The sequence below is a fragment of the Salvia hispanica genome, chromosome 3 (assembly GCF_023119035.1).
Source record: "Salvia hispanica cultivar TCC Black 2014 chromosome 3, UniMelb_Shisp_WGS_1.0, whole genome shotgun sequence".
In the NCBI taxonomy this organism is placed as follows: Eukaryota; Viridiplantae; Streptophyta; class Magnoliopsida; order Lamiales; family Lamiaceae; genus Salvia; species Salvia hispanica.
Window position 1 is genome coordinate 20,650,177 of NC_062967.1, and position 19,528 is coordinate 20,669,704.

Consider the following 19,528-nt stretch of genomic DNA (forward strand, 5'->3'; position numbering starts at 1 on the left):
TTCTCGAAATTTTTGTTCTAATGCTCCATTAATGCACCAATACTACACATGTACAATCAAACTGCAGAAAAAAGGCCAGGAAAACTCCAATGAGATACAAACAATTTAAAATCCTACATATTCTAAGATTATCCAAATATACCATAACAGTTGAATTATTATACACACACATTGAGGAAGAAGCCAAATCTTTTGTTAGCAATCAATAATAATTTAATACTATGAAATAAAGTATGGTTTTGTAAAGAGGAATTGGCTGGCCCTACCACTTGTTGGCATCAAATGCACTAGTAAATTATACTTATATTAATATACTATCATGTTCGCGTATTACATAAGTATCTGTCTTAACTCCTACACATTTTGCTAGAATTTAGAAGATGAAGATGTCAACAATGTATAGTTAGAAGAAAAAAAAACCAAATCAAAGCTGAGTCCAACACACATTTCACTCAACCTCCTAAGATCCTTTCTTCTCCTATTATAGACCTACAAAACACATGTATATATATTGTACACTTTTAAGTACTATAAGAATCCATCAATTCAGTGCCAACTTTTTCTGTTGGCTTCTCTCTCTTATTGATTGTAAAGAGATCTAAAATTGAGTGTTGGTTAGTGTTAAGAGAGTGAGATGGGGAAGAAGAGCGGCAGGGATTGGACGCAGATCTACGCGATCTACGGCGTGGAGGAGTGGCAGACGCCGGTGTTCCTCCTCATGAACGCTGCGGGCTTCGCCGCCCTCTCCGTCGTCTTCCTCCTCTACTTCGAGCCCATCTGCCTGCTCATCCAGCGCCACCACTTGCTGCGTGGGCCCGCCGCCGCCCGCTTTGCGGCCGGGTTCGCGGGCTCCGTCACGGCTCTCTCCGCCGTGTGCCTCCTCTTCGCCGCCGCCAACTTCTTCTACTCCGCCGTGGCACTCCACTGGGAGATGTCAGAGCGCATCGTCTCCTCGGTGCCCGACTGGTCGTCCGTCAGGCACGCCCTCGACCTCGGCTGCGGCCGCGGCATCCTCCTCAACGCTGTCGCCCTCCAGCTCAAGAAGTCCGGATCCTCCGGCCGCGTCGTCGGCCTCACCCCGCCCCGAACCGGCGCTCCCGTCCCTAACCATACGCTCAGGACCGCTGGCCTCGAGGGCGTCCAGGAATACGTCACTTGCCGGTATGTATCTCTAGTTTCTATTGATCGTCCTTTTAATTATCAATTTCTTTCCGGCTCGTGTTTTAAAAGTATTAAGTAAAGTGGATGAAAAAATGTTAGTGAAATATGATTATATATTAATTTTAAATGAAATGTGAGTGATATAAGTTAACGAAATGTGAAGCCTATATACCATTTATAGTAAAAGTGAAATGGAACTCTAATTCACGGACAGACTGAAATAGAAATAAGAGACAGAGGGAGTATCTCGTAATGTCCATCTTTGTTTGGAAGCCCCTACCAAGTATGCCATCTCGACTTATAATGACGACAATATCGAAAATATTCACAACCGTTACATCCGTCCCTACCATAGTAAGTAGAACACATTACACTGAATCATTCTATTAACATTTTATTATAAAATTAATATTAATAGATAAAAATGAGATTCATATCGTATTTCAGTAATTTTTTTAACTCACTGTCATTTACATTTTATAAAACTAGAGAAATAAATGTGAATGCAGGCCGGGAGATCCACGGACGCTGCCGTTCAGCGACAGCTACTTCGACGTGGTAGTATCCGCAGCATTCGTGCACACAGTGGGGAAGGAATTCGGGCAGAAGACGGCAGCAGCGGCTGCAGAAAGGATGAGGGTGCTGGGGGAGTTGGTTCGGGTGTTGAAGGCGGGAGGAGTAGGAGTGGTGTGGGACCTAGTTCACGCAGAGGAGTACGTGCAGAGGCTGAAAGAGCTGAAGATGGAGGAGATAAGTGTGTCGGAAGGAGTCACGGCGTTTATGGTCACCAGCCACATCGTCTCCTTCCGTAAGCCACCTCACCATTTTCTTGGCTCCGCTGAAGTTAGGCTTGATTGGAGATTCAATTATACCCATTCTATTAATTAGGATACTACTATACTTTTATAATTATAGCTACTTAAGAGAAAAATACGTATTTTTCTTGCTTTTCTCATTTTATACTTCTAAACTTGTCTGGGGAAAAACCAGATGAGAAGAGCAGGCTTCTACGAATTGTAAATTTCTTTCATATAATAAAAATGTTACTTCTATATCTTGGTATGAAGAGGTCAAGGAAATGTTTTGCCATTGCTTGTTATATTAGTATTCATATGAATTGACGATTTTGATCTTCATCATAACATTATTACACAGTCTATATAATTGATTTTTGTTTGTGGTTTTATGATCACAAGTTTTAATTTAATTTAATTATATTCGAATAAAAATATTCCGTGGTTATCGATGAATGTTATCATTGTATATTTAAGACAAGTACTGGCCAAGAATGAAGAATATGTATAGCATTTTAACGGAAAAAACGGTAATATATATATATAGGTAATATATATATATATATATATATATATATATATATAGTATATAGGGTCTTGTTAGGTTGAGATTTATAACTTAAATTAAAATGCAATCTCATGCCACTCATCCAGAATATTTGTGAAATGTCAACAACATTTAGTTTATGTCAACAGAGGGCATAATTGTAATTTTATTAATTTTATTAATTTTTTTAAAAAAATTTTTTTAATTTTTTTTAATTTTTTTTAATTTGTTTTTAAATTTTTTTTTTCATTTTTTTTATTTTTCATTTTTTTTTCCAACTACATATACAATTCATGTCAACAACACATCAAATGTCAACAACTTTATTCAATAAATACTATTTGACATGAATTATACATGTAGTTGACATTATATTGTGTAGTTAACATGAATTGTATATGTAATTGACATGGATTGTACACATAGTTGACATTATATGTGTGTAGTTGACATGAATTGTGTGTGTGGTTGACATAGATTGTACACATAGTTGACATTATATGTGTGTAGTTGACATGAATTGTATATGTAGTTGAAAAATAAAAATTAAAAAAATTAAAAAAAATTAAAAAATTTATAAAAAAATTAAAAAAAAAATTAAAAAAATTAAAAAAATTAATAAAAAATTTAAATTAAAAATTAAAAAAAAATATTTATTGAATAAAATTTACCATGATATTACCATTCTGCCCTTTCATAATTAATTAATCTAAAGATATTTTCCATGTGGAAAAATCTGGACCACTCATTTAATAAAAATGAGTGGCTGATATTGCATCTCATTTCTCAATTAGCATAAAAAATCTCAATTGATCACAATCATATATATATATATACTCCTCTGTCTCACTATAGTTGAGTCATTTTTTTCATTTCGGGAAGTTTTTTCATAGTTGAGTCATTTCCATATATGGTAACTTTTTTCTCTTTCTTATTTTACTCCCTCTTACTTTATTCTCTCTACTTGTATTCACTTTATACTTTATTCTCTCTACCTTTTCCTCTCTCTTATTTTTTATCTATTTATTTAACACACCCAACATCCATTTCTTAGACTCCGTGCCCAAAAGTTCCGCCTCAACTATAGTGAAATGGAGGAAGTATACATCTTCGGATCACATTTTTTACTTTTTTATCCCTCTCTATTTTGGTTGCAAGGGATAATGAAGAATAAGAAAATTCTGATTTTAAATCCTACAATTTCCTTTCTACTTATCTATAAAAAAAATTAACTATTCATTTCACTTCAGTGGTAATATATTATAATTATATATTGATATGATAATACTACCTCCCTCTTTGAAAAATAGAAATTTTTAAAATGACACAGAGTACTATTTGTAAATTAAGAGAGTGATTAAAAAAAATAGGTAAATAAGAGAGAAGAAGACAAAAAATTATAAAAATAGTAATGGTAGATTTTGAAATAAAATGTCAAGAAATTATCTATTTTTAAGATATGAATTAAATAAAATAATTTCTATAACTGCGAAAATTATCTTTTATTAAAGTGAAAATGAGGGGATAAGAACTAGTGAATTTGTTATTGATACACAAGCATGGAAAAGAGAGAAATCATTAAATGGCGATAATATTAAACGAGACCAATACCTAAATTATTAATCAAGCCCACTAATTTAGAATTCTCAAGTCTTCAACTAAGAAAAGGAATCCCTCCCGAAATAAATAAGTAGCTAATAGTTCTAAATTTAAATAAATTAAGTTCACACCTTCGATTAAAATTAGCTCATGTACAATTTAAATAAAAAAGGAATAGGCCGAAACAATTAAATAAACTCATGTCCCAAGTTTAATCAGGCCCAATGAATAAGGAGACAGACCAATAACAAACCTTAGCTCATAGCTTGGTTAGAAACCCAACCTGGTTCGTCAATATGACCGGTTCACTTAAGAACAGCTTTCTCCTTGATTACACTGGCAAAACATAGTTTACTACTTTATTCTCCATATCCGCCGCCACGACCACATCTTCTTCCTCCCTATGGCGTCTTCGGCGGCGTGGGACAACTGACCGCTGCTAACGTTGTTCCCTTATCCCCCTTCTATCCAGTAGCCAGTAGCGGATCCAGAAATTTTGATTCTGGGGTGCAATATTTGCAGAGGTTTAGAGCTTTAAAATTCAAGACTTTTATTAATTGTGAATATTTTATATAGATAGCTCGTGAAAGGTCTGCTGAGTTTCGAACTTGAGTCTCTACCTTAACCACCGCACAACCACTGCGCCACAACCACCGCATTGATATTTTTGTCTCAATATATGCTTAAGGAGTCAATGTTTGGGGTACAATGGTACCCCATGTTCTATATTGGCTCCGCCAGTGCTTCTATCTCTCTATATATATTATATAGAATTGTGATTATAAACTAAATGCAATATACTTTTTGTGAACACTTTAGATGAGCAACACTTATCAAAATACATAGGATTAGAATAAAGAGGAGACATAAATCGCATAGATTGTGGGAAGAGAATTCTCATCGCCGACTGCAGAGAGAGGTGACGCTTGTCTTGTTGTTAGATCCATTCAATATTATACTATACTGATGTCATCTTATTTCAGTAAGGCTAGAAATATATGGACTGACATTGTAACCATTAGATAGGTAGTCAAAGCATATCTGGGTTGTGAAATACTGTTTTTCCTTTGTTCAGAACTGACCGTATTATCTTAAAGTGAACGACGCTCACAATCGGTCTACTAAAACAAAGACTTGTACTTGTTTGCTTCTTATACATTTATGTTGGAAAAACATCTTATAATTGTACAAGCAAACACAATATAATAATCATAATGATTCTATTCGTGCGAAACTGCTAGAATAATACTGGTTAAAAGTGGATTGTATAGTTCTTTTATACAAGCAAGACTTTATTCATGCTCGAAACATGCTTTTATGCATACCAAACCTAAAATAAATAACTACACAAAAATAACCTTCAATTTTCTAGTTAACATAAATATATGTTAGATTTTTATTAATATAATATTCCATTCGTCCATCAAAAATATAAACATTTGGTTTGAGACGAGTTTTAATGTACAATTGTCAATGTTAGACAGAAAAATAAAGGATAAAGTAAGTAGTGTTAATGAATAGTGAGCTCCACATCATATAGTGTAGTGTAATGATATAAGTTGTAAATAAAATGATGTATATGAGTAATGTGTTAGTATTTCACTATTCCAAAATTAGAAAGTTAATACTCCCTATGTCCCATAAATTTTGTTACACTTTGACCAGACACGTGTTTTAAGAAATGTAATGAAATTGAGTTGAGAACGTTAATAAAAGTAGGTCCTATTTTTATATATTAGTTTTATAATAAAATGTGAGTGAGATTGAGTTAGTGGAATATGAGGTCCACTACTAAAAATGGTAACAAGTGAAATGTGACAAATTTTGTGGGAAGAACAAAAATGGAAAAATGAAACAAAATTTGAGGGGCGAAGAGAGTACTTTTCAAGGACGGACTAATAAGGAAATAGTTCATACTTTTTCAAGGCCAGGGGAAATAATAGATAAATGAATTAGAAAATTCAAATTCAATCTAACAAATATTTTAATTTCTAAAATATGCTTTAAATTTTTTCAAAATGTCTTTATATTTTATTTTAGTTGTACTCCATAAATCTTAAATTAGCATTTAATCATGTTCGATTTTAAGTATGTATCTCAAAATTATCATAATTAATTGTTTTACAACCTATAAATATGATTCATTTTCATCATTATGTAATGGACTAATCTTTTATTAATTTTTTCAGTAGTCGTCCAATTAGTCCACTACTCTATTGGGCTAGCTCGAAATCCGAACTTTTAAAATCATAATTAAATATTTATAACCCGATAAAATATAACTAGATTAGTCCGCAATTTGAATAGGATTTACCCGAACCTTGCTGGAGTCTGGAGTGGTCCAATTGACATGATTCTGATAAATGAATAAATGGATACTGAATACTGCTGTTTAAGAAATCATAAATCATACAGCTTGTTCCACGAGAAATTTTAAATGCACATAGAATAAAATGAAGAAAAAAATCAAAAGAAGAGCGTTAATTGCGGTAATAATTTTATGCAGGATTTGGTCAAATAATTGAGTTCTTTAATGTCATCCATGTTGATTAAATTTTAGTATAACGTCAATGCGTAAATTGCGTTAATAATCGTTTAGTTGTTAATGAGGAGTAGCTTATAATGATATACGCAAACCGCGTGTATAAGTTATGATGGTATCTCTCATATATATTGTGTTTCTTATAAACACCACATATCACGTGCAATATGTGTATTGTATATGAATTATTCAAAGGATGAATGGTTCAAATCATAGCATTATAACTTAGTTATTTTCGTAGTTTAGCTCAAGGACGAACGGTTCAAATCATAACATCATAATTTTGTTATTTTCCTAATCAGTTTAGCCATTCCGAACTGTAAGGGTTGAGATCCCCCTGCTTTGCAAAATGCCACGGCAGGGGATGCTATGCCATATCAAACCATTCATTCTTGAAATGAAAAATAATAATACAAGTGTGTGAGATTAATCAATGGTGTAGATCACCACAACATTCCCTGCTGTGGCATTTTGCACAGCAGGGGATCCCATTCCGAACTATAACTGCTTCTAATGGGTTGTAATGATACCGGCACATCAATTCGATTGGTTCGCTTCTAGTGTTTAAATTTGAATTATAAACAATGATTAACTGAACAATTTGTAAATCATGAAAAAGCCATTGCAGATCCGGGACTGTCACATACTCCATCCGTCCCAGATAATTTGGGACACTTTGACCCGGCACGGGTTTTAAGAAATCTAATGAAAAGTGAGTTGAAAAAGTTGGTGGGATGTGAGTCCTACTTTTAAAGTATTAGTTTTATAATAAAATGTGAGTAGGAATGAGTTAGTGGAATATGGGATCCACTACCAAAAATGGTAAAAGTGAAGTGGGACAAATTATGTGGGACAACCCGAAATAGAATACTGAGTCGAATTATCTGGGACGGAGGGAGTAATTTACAAAAAATGATAAATTCTTGTCAGTGTTACACTTTTCAAAATCTAAAAAATAAATTACAAAGTTTGAGATTTTTACTTTTCAAAATCTAAAAAATAAATTATTTGAGATTTTTACAAGTATCTCATCCTTCTCCTCTTTAGGCAAATTTTACGCTCACGTGATAGTCAGTTTCAAATACATGGACAAATCAGCTTTGGGAAAATGAGAACGTCTAATTTAGTTCGAAATGACATTGTAGCAATGTGTTTTAAACCGGAAAGGAGAAATATGGGATAATTGCACAATGGTATCAGACTTTGTGATTTTTTTTCAGATGTGTTGGACAGACCATAATCACCAAATTTTGACCATCTATCGCGATTTATTTTGTTAATTTGCTAAGCGACACATGTGACATGATCGATTTTGTTCATACATAAACTATTGAGTAAATAGTCGATTTTGTTCTATCGTTTGAAGCGTTTACTATAAAAATATCATTCACCATTTAGTATAGCTGTTAATTTTCGGGAATAAAATGTCCCACAAATTTATTTTTTTTGCAATCACATATTGTCGTTATAGTTTAACTTACATATCGATGTTGTATGAGGTGTTATTTGCAACTGTTACTGGGATTTGTATCTTACTTACTACGATATTTACTTGATTTTGTCCTAAAAAACAATTAGAACAATATCCTACAACATAATCGAGTAAATGTCCAAAAATTATGAGATAAAATTGAGCAAACTTACATTTTTCAAAATTTCATTGCCATGTAGTAGTTCGGCTACCATGTCAATATTCTAATAGACAAAATAAACATTTATCCAAAACAATTTTCTTTTGAATAAAGCACTAAAATCGCAATTCACTCAACTACAACAAATGGCCATATTTAGGGATTCTCTCACCAAAAATACAAGAAATTTAAATCAAAATAACTATTTAATGTTAAAAATATAAGAAACTTAAATTACAACCACAAAATTTTTTATTTTATTTTGCTAGCATAGATTGCAATAATTCCCAGTTCTCTTCCTCTCTCATTATTCCGACAGGCAAGAGTCCAGAGTGCAGAAAATATGCCCATGTTATTTATATTGACAACAGCTGTTTGCAAATTGCAGTTGCAGAGATTGATTTTACTCAAGCTCCATTTCTTTTGTAGGACCTAAAATTATTTATCCATTATTTTTAAACTTCTCTTTTTCCCTCTGTAAATTGACAGCCTAATCAACAGCCTGGAAAGAGCTGGTGCATTTCGCACCAGAAAGAAGCACCACTCACTGCTTCAAAAAGTGTGTCAATGGCTGCATTCACACCTGCTAATAACTACTTGCTTGCCTGTGGATCCTCACAAAATGTGATCTTTCTTGGCCAAACATATGTTCCTGATTCAGTTCAATCCTCCGTTGCTTTGAAAAGCCGTGGGGATTCTTTTGTTGTCACCTCCAACTCCACTGCTCCCTTCCCTATTTATCAGTCGGCTCGAGTCTTCAGGAGCACGGCCTCGTACAGATTCGATATAAAGCGACAGGGTCGACACTGGGTTCGCCTCCACTTTTACCCTCTTCCCGGTCAAAATCTGACTTCTGCTTCCATCACTGTTGTGACTGAGGATTTTGTGCTGTTGCATAACTTCAGTTTCGATACCTACAAGGGTTCATATCTCTTCAAAGAGTATGCAGTTAATGTGACTTCAAACAGCTTGCTGGTCACGTTCATTCCTGCGAATGGCTCTGTGGCCTTTGTCAATGCCATTGAGGTCGTGTCTGTTCCGGACAGCTTGATTCCTGACCAGGCGTCTGTCGCGCCATATGGTCAGTTTGATGGCCTTTCTGGGCTGGCTTTGGAGACCATCTATCGGCTAAATATGGGCGGTCCTCTGATTACTGCTCAGAATGACACTTTGAGGAGAACTTGGGAGAATGATGGCAAGTATCTCCATGTGAACAGCTCTGCCTCAAATGTTTCTGTCGACCCTTTGAATATAAAATATGGTGATGCTGTTGCACCCGAGATAGCTCCTAATTATGTCTATGCTACTGCTCAGACCATGGGAGATGCGAGCGTGTCTAATGTGAACTTTAACATTACATGGGTCCTCCAAGTTGATCCCAGTTTCTCGTATTTCTTGCGGGTGCATTTCTGTGACATTGTGAGTAAATCTCTGAATAGCCTGATATTTAACCTATACATCAATACTGATATTGCTGTTGGGAGTCTGGATCTATCGAATAAAGCTGGCAACTTGGATGTGCCATATTACACAGATTTTGTCTCCAAAGTTCCTGCAGATTCGGATACTCTCACATTAAGCATTGGTCCTGACATTAATGCTGATTTTCCAAATGCCATATTGAATGGTCTTGAAGTCATGAAAATCAGCAATGAAGCCAAAAGCTTGACTGGAAGCTTGCCCGTGGATACTCTCCTCGTGCTGCCTCCCAAAAAGCATAAAACCGGTACCATAATCGGCTCTGTGGTTGGTGCTGTGGTTGCATTAATCCTTTGTGGATTGTGTTGCTTCTGCTTGGTGGCTCGTAGGTCGAAGGAAGCCAACCAGGGAAGTTCGTGGCTTCCTCTGCCCATGTATGGAAACTCTTTGACCATGACAAAAATGTCTACTGTTTCTCAGAAGAGTGGTACAGCCAGTTGCATCTCGTTAGGTTCCTCCAGTCTTGGCCGGTTCTTCACGTTTCAAGAAATAATGGATGCAACTAATAAATTTGATGAAGGCATGCTACTCGGTGTTGGTGGTTTTGGTAGGGTGTACAAAGGAACTCTGGAGGATGGAACTAGGGTGGCTGTCAAGAGAGGGAATCCGAGATCCGAGCAAGGTATTGCTGAATTTCGAACTGAGATTGAAATGTTGTCCAAGCTCCGCCATCGTCACCTTGTGTCACTTATTGGCTACTGCGATGAGCGGTCTGAGATGATTTTAGTGTATGAATACATGGCTAACGGGCCTCTCCGGAGCCATCTCTACGGAACAGATCTTCCACCCCTTTCCTGGAAACTGCGTCTGGAAATATGCATCGGTGCAGCTAGGGGGCTTCATTACCTCCACACTGGAGCGGCACAGAGCATCATTCATCGAGATGTGAAAACAACCAATATACTCCTAGATGAGAATTTCGTTGCAAAGGTGGCCGATTTTGGTCTGTCTAAAGCCGGACCAGCCATTGATCAGACACACGTGAGCACAGCTGTCAAAGGTAGCTTCGGATACCTTGATCCCGAGTACTTCAGGAGGCAACAGCTCACTGAGAAATCAGACGTCTACTCATTTGGCGTGGTTCTCATGGAGGTGCTTTGCACGAGACCAGCCCTCAACCCGGTTCTTCCTCGAGAGCAAGTGAATATTGCCGAGTGGGCGATGACCTGGCAAAAGAAGGGAATGCTGGACCATATCATGGACAAGAATCTTGTAGGGAAGGTAAACAGTGCTTCTCTCAAGAAATTCGGTGAGACGGCAGAAAAATGCCTGGCTGAGCACGGTGTCGATAGGCCTTCCATGGGAGATGTTTTGTGGAACTTGGAGTATGCTCTCCAGCTGGAGGAGACGACATCCGCCCTTATGGAGCCGGATGATAATAGCACAAACCATATCCCTGGCATTGCCTTAACGCCGCTGGAGCCATTTGACAACAGCGTGAGCATGATAGATGGAGTTAACTCAGGAACAGACGACGATGCAGCCACCAGTGCGGTTTTCTCTCAGCTAGTGAATCCTCGTGGCAGGTGAACAATGGAAAATCTCGATTTGATTTTGCATCTCTGTGATCGGTCATTCTGACTGGACTCGACTTTCGGATTCAAAGATGAGCTACAGATTTTACATGACTCTGAGTATACAAAGGTGATTTGCTATTCATTCTATTGTTTGAATTTCCTTATTTTTCCCCTAATAATACAAATACAAACATGAGTGTATGTATAGTATATAGACTATAGTTTGGTGGGGGCAAAGCAAAGCAAATCCATGTTGCTTTTGCATATATCCCAATGAAATGTATCCCTATATTTAATTGGATTAATCCATTTGTTTCTACAATCATATTGTAAGTTCTGCAGAAATCCCCCCTTTTGTTTGTTGTTTAAATGAATTAGTATAAAGCATAAACTTTTGAAGACACTGATAAAAATTAAATATAAGTAAAAGAGCTGGATTTATGTAATATGGAGTTGTTGATTTGGAGTTTCTCCCACTTGGACTCTAGCATTATATATTCAATAGTGAAAAGCTTTAAAAAAGTAAAAAATCCACCAATAGTCTGTAGGTCAGACAAGACAATAGGCATCTTCTCAGACATAAAGATGCTTTTCTCTTGTTTATATCTGCCAAAGGTCAACAAATCCTTTGTTAGAAGGAAAAAAAGGCAATGAAAAGGGAAGAAAAGGGGCAAGTTAAGGTTTCTGTGGGAATTGATCTCCTATGGGGGGCTCTGGTGAACGACCTGAGCGCTCTTCTTCCGATTCTCATCCCCAATTTAGTGACGGAGGGCGAGATGTTGCAGGGAGACGGCCGCCTGGGCACGGTTTACCACTTCAAATTTGGCACTGGTGAGTTACATATACTTAAAAGAATGAATCTTGATCATTTTGTGTAAGGATCTGAAGCTGAGGATGTTTTTAGGTGTGCCAAATATGAGCTACCAGAAGGAAGAAATAGTGGAACTCGATGAGAGTGTGCATCGGATTGGGCTGCAAGTGATCGAGGGGGGTCGCCTTGGCCTAGGCTTCACCTACTACAAAAACACGTTCCAGCTCACTGCAACTGGTGATTCGGAAACTCTAGTTGATGCCACAGTCGATTATGAGACTGAACGCCAAGAGACGAATGCGCCTCCAGGGGAAACGGTGACGACTGGAATCGCTTTCATCAAGGAACTCGAAGCTTTTCTGCTGAAGCAAGAACCAAATTAGTGAGCTTCTTTTATGTATGTTGGCAAATAAATAAGTTGCATCAGCTGCTTTCCTATTATGTGATCGCTCATATTATTGTTATTGATTCTGAAACATGCGGTTGGATGGTTTCACAACTTTCGATTTTTGTATTAAGAGATGAACAATTTAACAAAATATCGACTGCTGATATCAAAACAGAATAAAAAAAATTAAATATAAAAAATAAGTATAAGTAAAGAAAATAATATTTGCAAAAGACGATAGTCAGTAATTCCTAGGCATTCACCGGTAGAAGTAGGGGTGAGTAGGTAAGGTACCTTATTGAAACCATCATATCGTATTCTTAGATTGTCATTTATTGTTTTTCTTTTCATTTATTTACAATAATAAAATATTTCAAATTATAATAATAAAAATAAATACTTCCTCCATCCTATTAAATATGAAACATTTGCTTTTCGACATGAGGTTTTATGTATTGTTGTTTTATGAATTAATAAAAAAAGAATAAAGTAAGAAAGATGAAAAAAGTAGACATGATGGTATTTCATTTAAGAAAATGTTTTATTTTTAATGGGACAATTTAAAAGGAAAAATGTTTCAATAACAGGACAGAGGAGTATATAATAGGGTGGTCACTGATAAATCATCCGAAAAATATATGATTCGGTTAGATAAATATTGGTCATGTGAAAGGAATAAAACTAATTTATTATTGAAAAAGTAATTAGTTGGGTTAAGTTGGTTGGTTGCTTGTAAATATGGTATAAAAATCAGTGGCATGATGTGCCATTTTGAACCAGTGAAATCGGTCAATTTGTCCATAAATTGTGAAACGATTGAACCTATTCTCACATATATAATATTTAAATAAATTATCGATAGTGTTCTTCCTTGCTCATTGACAAGGTATTGACCACCAGCTTAACAACTGGATCACAAGCACTTTCATAAAATATTACTCCTCCGTTCCATTATAATAAAGTCATTTTACTATTTTGGTACGTTCCATAATAATATAGTCATTTCTTTTTTTAATAAAAGTCAATATTTTTTTTCTACACCTACTTTACTCTCTCTTACTTTTTTCTCTGTTCATCTCTCTGCCTTTTTCATTTTCCACTTTATTCTCTCTTTATTAACTCAACTAACACAATTTTTCTTAATCTCCGTGCCGAAAAGAAACGTCTCCATTACTATGGAACGCAAGGAGTATGAATTTGAAATATACTTATATATAAAACCATTAATTCTTATATACACTAGTAATCCATTTTCATAATTTAAAATAAATAATAAATTTTACTATTTTACTAGTATAATACTCCCTCCGTCCCAATAAATATGCAATATTTGCTTTTCGGCACAAGATTTTATGCAGTGGTGTTTTGTGAGTTAATGAAGAGAGAGTAAAGTAAGAGAGAAGAAAAAGTAGAGAAAGTGTTGTTTCTATTTTAGGAAACATTTCATTTCTAATGGGACAACCTAAAAAGGAAAACGTTTCATTTCTAATGGGAAAGAGGGAGTATATATTTACCATCAACTAAATCCAAAGTTATATTTATCATCCACTTATATCTATGTGAACAATTCCCCCGACAAGTGATTAGCTGTGGAGAGCATAAAACCAACGCGAATTTGCAATTGACCAGAATTTCATAGATTTTTTTTGGTAAAATAGGATAAAAACAATTTCGAATCAAGTTAGAATAACTCTCATCCCTATTGAAAACGGTCCATTTTTTATTAAAAAAAACAACAAAACAAATTTCATAAAGAAAGAAAGCAGCTTAATTAATAGTAATGAAAACACAAACATTCATCTTATACTAGATCATTTCTTGCAGGCAATCCCATTTCCAGCAGAGAATCTATCAGAGCAGTCCATCCTTCCATTTCCATAGTTAATCGAGGCTCGGACCGGCTCTCCACCCCCGTTGTTGATCGAAGAAAACACACATTTTTTGCAGTCTGGTGCAAGAAGAGATGTAGTTCTGTATTTATCCTCCCCTCCCACCACCGGCATTGCAATACCTAGCCTAGCATGGCTCTCGTAGTCCGGCCTATAAGTCCGGCCAAGGACGCCCTCGACCTCCCCCGACAGATCCATAAACCTAAACTGCACCTCCAGATGTGCAATGCAGTCATTAGCGGGTATCTGATAGTTATGAATCCTGTCATCTTCTCTTGTGATAGGGACTGCATTCACCCCAATCTCCACGATCCCCGGGATGGATATGATCGCGCTGTTTGCGCTCGCTACCCTCTCCAGCGTCGCCTCGCCCCCTTCAGACTTCCACGAAGACAGGAAGCCTTGGGGCAAGGCGACCTCATCGCCATTGTACATGAATTTTAAGTGGTCTATGCTGCTGTCCCATTTCTCCGCTTTAGTGGCCTCCACGGTTAGGCTGTGGGACCCGAAGAGAATCCCTAGTGATTGGATCCATGTGTAGTCTCGGCTCCTTCCTGCAGGGCGATGGCCTATGAAGCGGGCGTTGATCTGCAGGTTGGTGTCTGAGACCAAGGTGAAGTGCTCGCTGCTCTTTCCGTGGAAGTAGAAAACAGAGCCGTCTGCGCCAATGAAACGCGGATCATAGCATGCTGCTCCAACGCCGTTGCAGCTAGGCTTCCTGTCTGAAAAGACCTCAACTAGTTTAGTTAATTAGTTGAAAAAACAGGGTGATAAGGCCAAGATATATAAGTTATATGTGCTTATTTGACTGTTTGGTAGATAAGATGAGGCCCATGTTAGGCACTAAAAGCCCATCTTTATCTTAAAGCAAATCTTACTCTAATTATCTTGAGTTATCTTAATATGCCTACTAAACAGGCACTAATGTGAAAACTTACGTCTGCATTCGGCCTTGCAGATTGGAGATTCGCAGTTGATGTAGCACGCTTTCGCCTTGGGATCCTTGGGCTTTCTGGTGGGGCATTGCTTGGGGCAGCTTATTTTGTTGAGATAGCATGGGCTCTTTTTGTTGGTGCACACCACTGTCTCTTCATACACTGCACAAACGTGAGATGCATGTATCAAAAGAATGATGAACACACATTTGGAGAGGGTGAGTTTCATGATTTTAGTTTAGAGTGAGTTGATGAGGTTTCGGACATCCCATGCTACTGCTTTATAACTAGATTGAGATGTCTATTTTTTTTTTCTTAATGCCCAATTGCAATTTGTAAATCATGGGTGATGCATTGATTAAGTAAGTTAAACCCAAAGGTACATGTTATGTTTTCACAGAGTTGACTTTTAGCTTATGGTTTTGGCAAGAATTGACTATGCCACAACTTGGACATAAAAAGTCGTTGTCTGAAAAGTCAGTTGTATATAAGTTAAAAATATAGAATTCATTATTCTTTAGTTTAATGTATAGCAAGAAGAATCTTGCATGAGAGAGAGAATTTGCTTAGATTTGTTTTGTTGATGCAGCGCAAATTTCGTAAAGACTTGGAAATTGGAATGTGCTATGCAAGTTGGTGATAATCTTAAACCAAATGATTCTGTTTCTCCAACTTGTAACTAAGGACATTTTGGCCAAAATCGGTAGTGCTTTATACATGTAAACTATATTAGGGAGGAGTTAGGCCTAATTGCACAATCTATAATCTATTGACATTTCCAAATTATGAAGTTTTGGCTTCACATCACATGCAGCAATTATTAAATGCGGGGGTCTTGTTATAATTTTCTTTGAGGTTATTACACAAATCTTAGTTTCGCACTTTAAGGGTACAAAACTTATTGTTCACTTTCTCCGTATTCGTGTCGAATTTTATTTCGTATTTGTGAATTTATTTGTTTGACCAAGGCGTCAGCTAGTTTATTGTTGAGTTGTAGGAAGTTTTGATGATGTGACATATGAAATTTGTGGGAAATTCATTTGCTAGCCTATAGAAAGGGTATGATTATTGTAGATGTTCTAATATTGCTTTCAAACATGTCTCATTCACTGCCAAATTACTAGTATTGGACATAGAGTGTGCAATTATAAATTTTGCCAATATTAAAACCAACAAATCCATGTGATAAACCGTTGTAGTAGCCCAGTGATATAATTTGTGTACTGACATTAACATGGCATTGGCCTATCAAAACGATATTGTCCTTCATTTTAATAATTGGAAAAAAAAAATGCAAAATTGATTCAATAATTAATCTTGCGTCCTAAATCTTAGTTTGGAATTTTGACGGTGGTTTTCAAGCCAAGCTACCTAAACATATTCATAGATAAATTGGGATTAACGAGCTTAAAATTACTAATCCACTTGTTAGTAACAACTAAGATGACTTTATTTTAATTTGAAATTAATTGTCAATTCCATTGCATAGCGGCACGTGAGTGAGGAAGTATCCATCACATTTTGACTTTGATTTTAATTTTTTTTATAGTACTTAATTTTTCTGATCTATGCTCATGTTATGATTCTCCGCAAGTGCTTCATTCTATTCTCTCAGAATTTCCATTCCCCCCCCCCCCCCCCTTTGCTCATGGCATACTGTATTTTATTTTACTTGCAGTTTTATGCTTTTCATAATTTTGTTGTCATTCTTGGTAGATTAGGAATATAGATTAATTCTATCAAAATACTAGTGATTAATTAATCGTCTGCACATGCATGTTATTAGCTGAGATTTAATATTTTGGGAGAGGTAACATTTTAGAAAATACAATCTAAACATTGCAGAAAACAACATAAATATGACAATATTTGTGTATTACTCGAATGCTACAATGGCTCAATTATTCGATAGAATACGAGACTCTTGCGAGTAATCTATATAGATCTCAATCTGAGAATTATATGAATAAATGAGTAATTTGCAGTGATGTGGCATATGTAGGTGATGGCCAAGTTTCTAAGTTTGATCTCAACATTTCAATCGAATGGCTGAGCTGGACGTTCACCGGTATCCTAAACGTCTCTGTTTGTACAGCCTCAGCCGCTTGCCAAGTTGGTGTGCACCCACCAATGGAATTTGTGTTTGCTACGGAGTAAAATGGAATTAACTTTAACTGAATGAAATACAAGAAAATATAATCCTCACATCCCACGGTCTAAATACCGTTCTATCTCCAAGATGCCTCTTAATAATAAGACTCATCCTTATATAGGAAATTATGATGAATCCTGGTGCGATTAAAATCTAATCAAATCCTAACTAAAAATAACTAGGTAAGTATGCATATCAACCATATCACATCTTGTCCTTTATCAGTCATCTTCTCATTCTGGAAGAAGCTAATGAGAATGTGTTGGTGATCTTAGAGATGCTTTTCTTCTCTATGCTCATGCGATATGCATACCCAACTGCCCAAACAAGAAATAAAATCCAACAACACAAAATAGGAAAACACAGTTCCCATAAACGGTTTCTTTCAGGTGGCTTAACATATATTCATAGATAGACACAAACCCAAATTACGAAAAATACAGTTCAGGTCCTTTCCAGATAGATAGATAGATAGATAGATAGACACAAACTACGAAAATACAGTTCGGGTTTTTCCCAGGTGGCTTAACACATAGATAGATAGATAGATAGATAATTAAGATGGTTGATGAGTAGTGCAGCTTGACTTTCCTTCCTTTTTTGCTATTTGAGAGACCATTAGATGATCAAAGAACCGATTGCCGAAAAACTCCTTCATCATAAAAGCATTGATCACGTCTTCTGCGCTCTTAGCTGCTGCCTCTGCTGGTGGCGCGCGCAATTGTCCTCTCCAGTTTAAGATTATCATTCTTTACATCTTTGATGGTCTTAGACACGATCTTCGAAACAGCAACTCCACCTGCACATCATTACGCCCTTGTTTTAATTCAACATCCCATTCCTACGATAACATTGTAAAAAGCTGGAGAAGGAAATAGTGAAGAGGAAGACGAGAAGGTGGTTCACGAACAGTTAGGATATCACCATGTTAGTTACGAGCAGTTAAGGAGAAGGTAGTTACGGGCAGTGGAAGACACTAAATAGATAAACAAGAAGACGTCTCTACTTATGAATTGTAACCGAGAGAGGTTTCGTGGCTCAGCAAAACGTTCTGCTAAACAAGTTGAGACTGTACATTCTTCTTCGATTATATTTTCATACTGTATTCCACCATTTGTATCTCCACCATTAACCTATTTCCATATATACAAAGAGAGTTTTTTAATGGTTCATCATCTTCTTTAACATATATACCAATGATGCAAACTTTATTTCTATCGCGAACACATTAAAGAAGATGATGAACTATCAAAGAGATTCTCGGAAATAGAGTATTGGTAAAAAATACAAATGGTGGAATGCAGTATGAAGATACAATCTCAACTTGTTCACCAAAACTTGCTGAGCCACAAAACCTCTCGTTACAATTCATAAGCGAAGATGCCTCATCTATTTGATACCACATCCACTGCCCGTAACTACCATCTTCTAACTGCTCGTAACTAACTTCTTGTTATCCTAACTTTTCGTGATCAACCTTCTTGTCTTCCTCTTCTCTTTTTCATTTCTCAGCTCTTGATGGTAGCAAAAGCTAGTAAGCCACGGTTCATCAATTCCCAAGAAGTAAGATTTATCAATTACTCGCTCCCTCAGTTTCTTCATAGTTGATTCATTTTCATATATTGTACTTGTTGGGTATCAGCGGAACTCGATCAATAATAATAACACACAAACCGAACTCGACGACAGTGTACGAAACACCAATACACAACACGATGGTGACACAACATCAACACAACACTACAACACTTTTGAGGACACCCCCAAAATACACTCTTGGAGGACAACCTCACAAGACACCCGAGGACACGCCTCGCACTCACTTAACCTCACTTAGTCACTTCTAATTCTTACTACACACATGCACACGTAGCTCTTTTGTGCACACACACTAAGCCTATTTATAGGCTAACTAAGTCGGTTAGTTTGCCAAACCCGATGTCGTGGGTTCAAATCCTACAGAGCGTGATTTTTTCTTCATGGATCCAATTAAAATGAAATGAATTCAGTCGCTTGCACAACAATTCAAATTGGAACTCCTGTGGATTAAAGAAAGGAGGAGGCCAATCAAATTTGAATTAAT

General features: G+C 36.4%; 3 protein-coding genes across 3 annotated transcripts; 2 read left to right on the forward strand and 1 right to left on the reverse strand.

Annotated features, from left to right (window-relative positions):
* The first annotated feature begins 405 nt into the window (after window positions 1-405).
* Window positions 406-2,244, forward strand: LOC125212154. The gene is made up of 2 exons (XM_048112236.1): window positions 406-1,161; window positions 1,671-2,244. Exons 1-2 carry the CDS (start codon window positions 635-637, stop codon window positions 2,047-2,049), a joined length of 906 nt encoding a protein of 301 aa, XP_047968193.1. The 5' UTR covers window positions 406-634; the 3' UTR covers window positions 2,050-2,244.
* Window positions 2,245-8,838: 6,594 nt separating this feature from the next.
* LOC125212152 (receptor-like protein kinase THESEUS 1) lies at window positions 8,839-12,580 on the forward strand. Its single transcript, XM_048112234.1, has 3 exons — window positions 8,839-11,397; window positions 11,812-12,101; window positions 12,175-12,580. Exon 1 carries the CDS (start codon window positions 8,842-8,844, stop codon window positions 11,281-11,283), a length of 2,442 nt encoding a protein of 813 aa, XP_047968191.1. The 5' UTR covers window positions 8,839-8,841; the 3' UTR covers window positions 11,284-11,397; window positions 11,812-12,101; window positions 12,175-12,580.
* A 1,589-nt stretch (window positions 12,581-14,169) lies between these two features.
* On the reverse strand, window positions 14,170-15,559 carry LOC125212153. The gene is made up of 2 exons (XM_048112235.1): window positions 15,297-15,559; window positions 14,170-15,080 (listed from the first exon to the last, which is right to left on the reverse strand). The coding sequence occupies exons 1-2, from the start codon at window positions 15,520-15,522 to the stop codon at window positions 14,281-14,283; spliced, it is 1,026 nt and encodes a 341-aa protein (XP_047968192.1). The 5' UTR covers window positions 15,523-15,559; the 3' UTR covers window positions 14,170-14,280.
* Window positions 15,560-19,528: the final 3,969 nt, after the last annotated feature.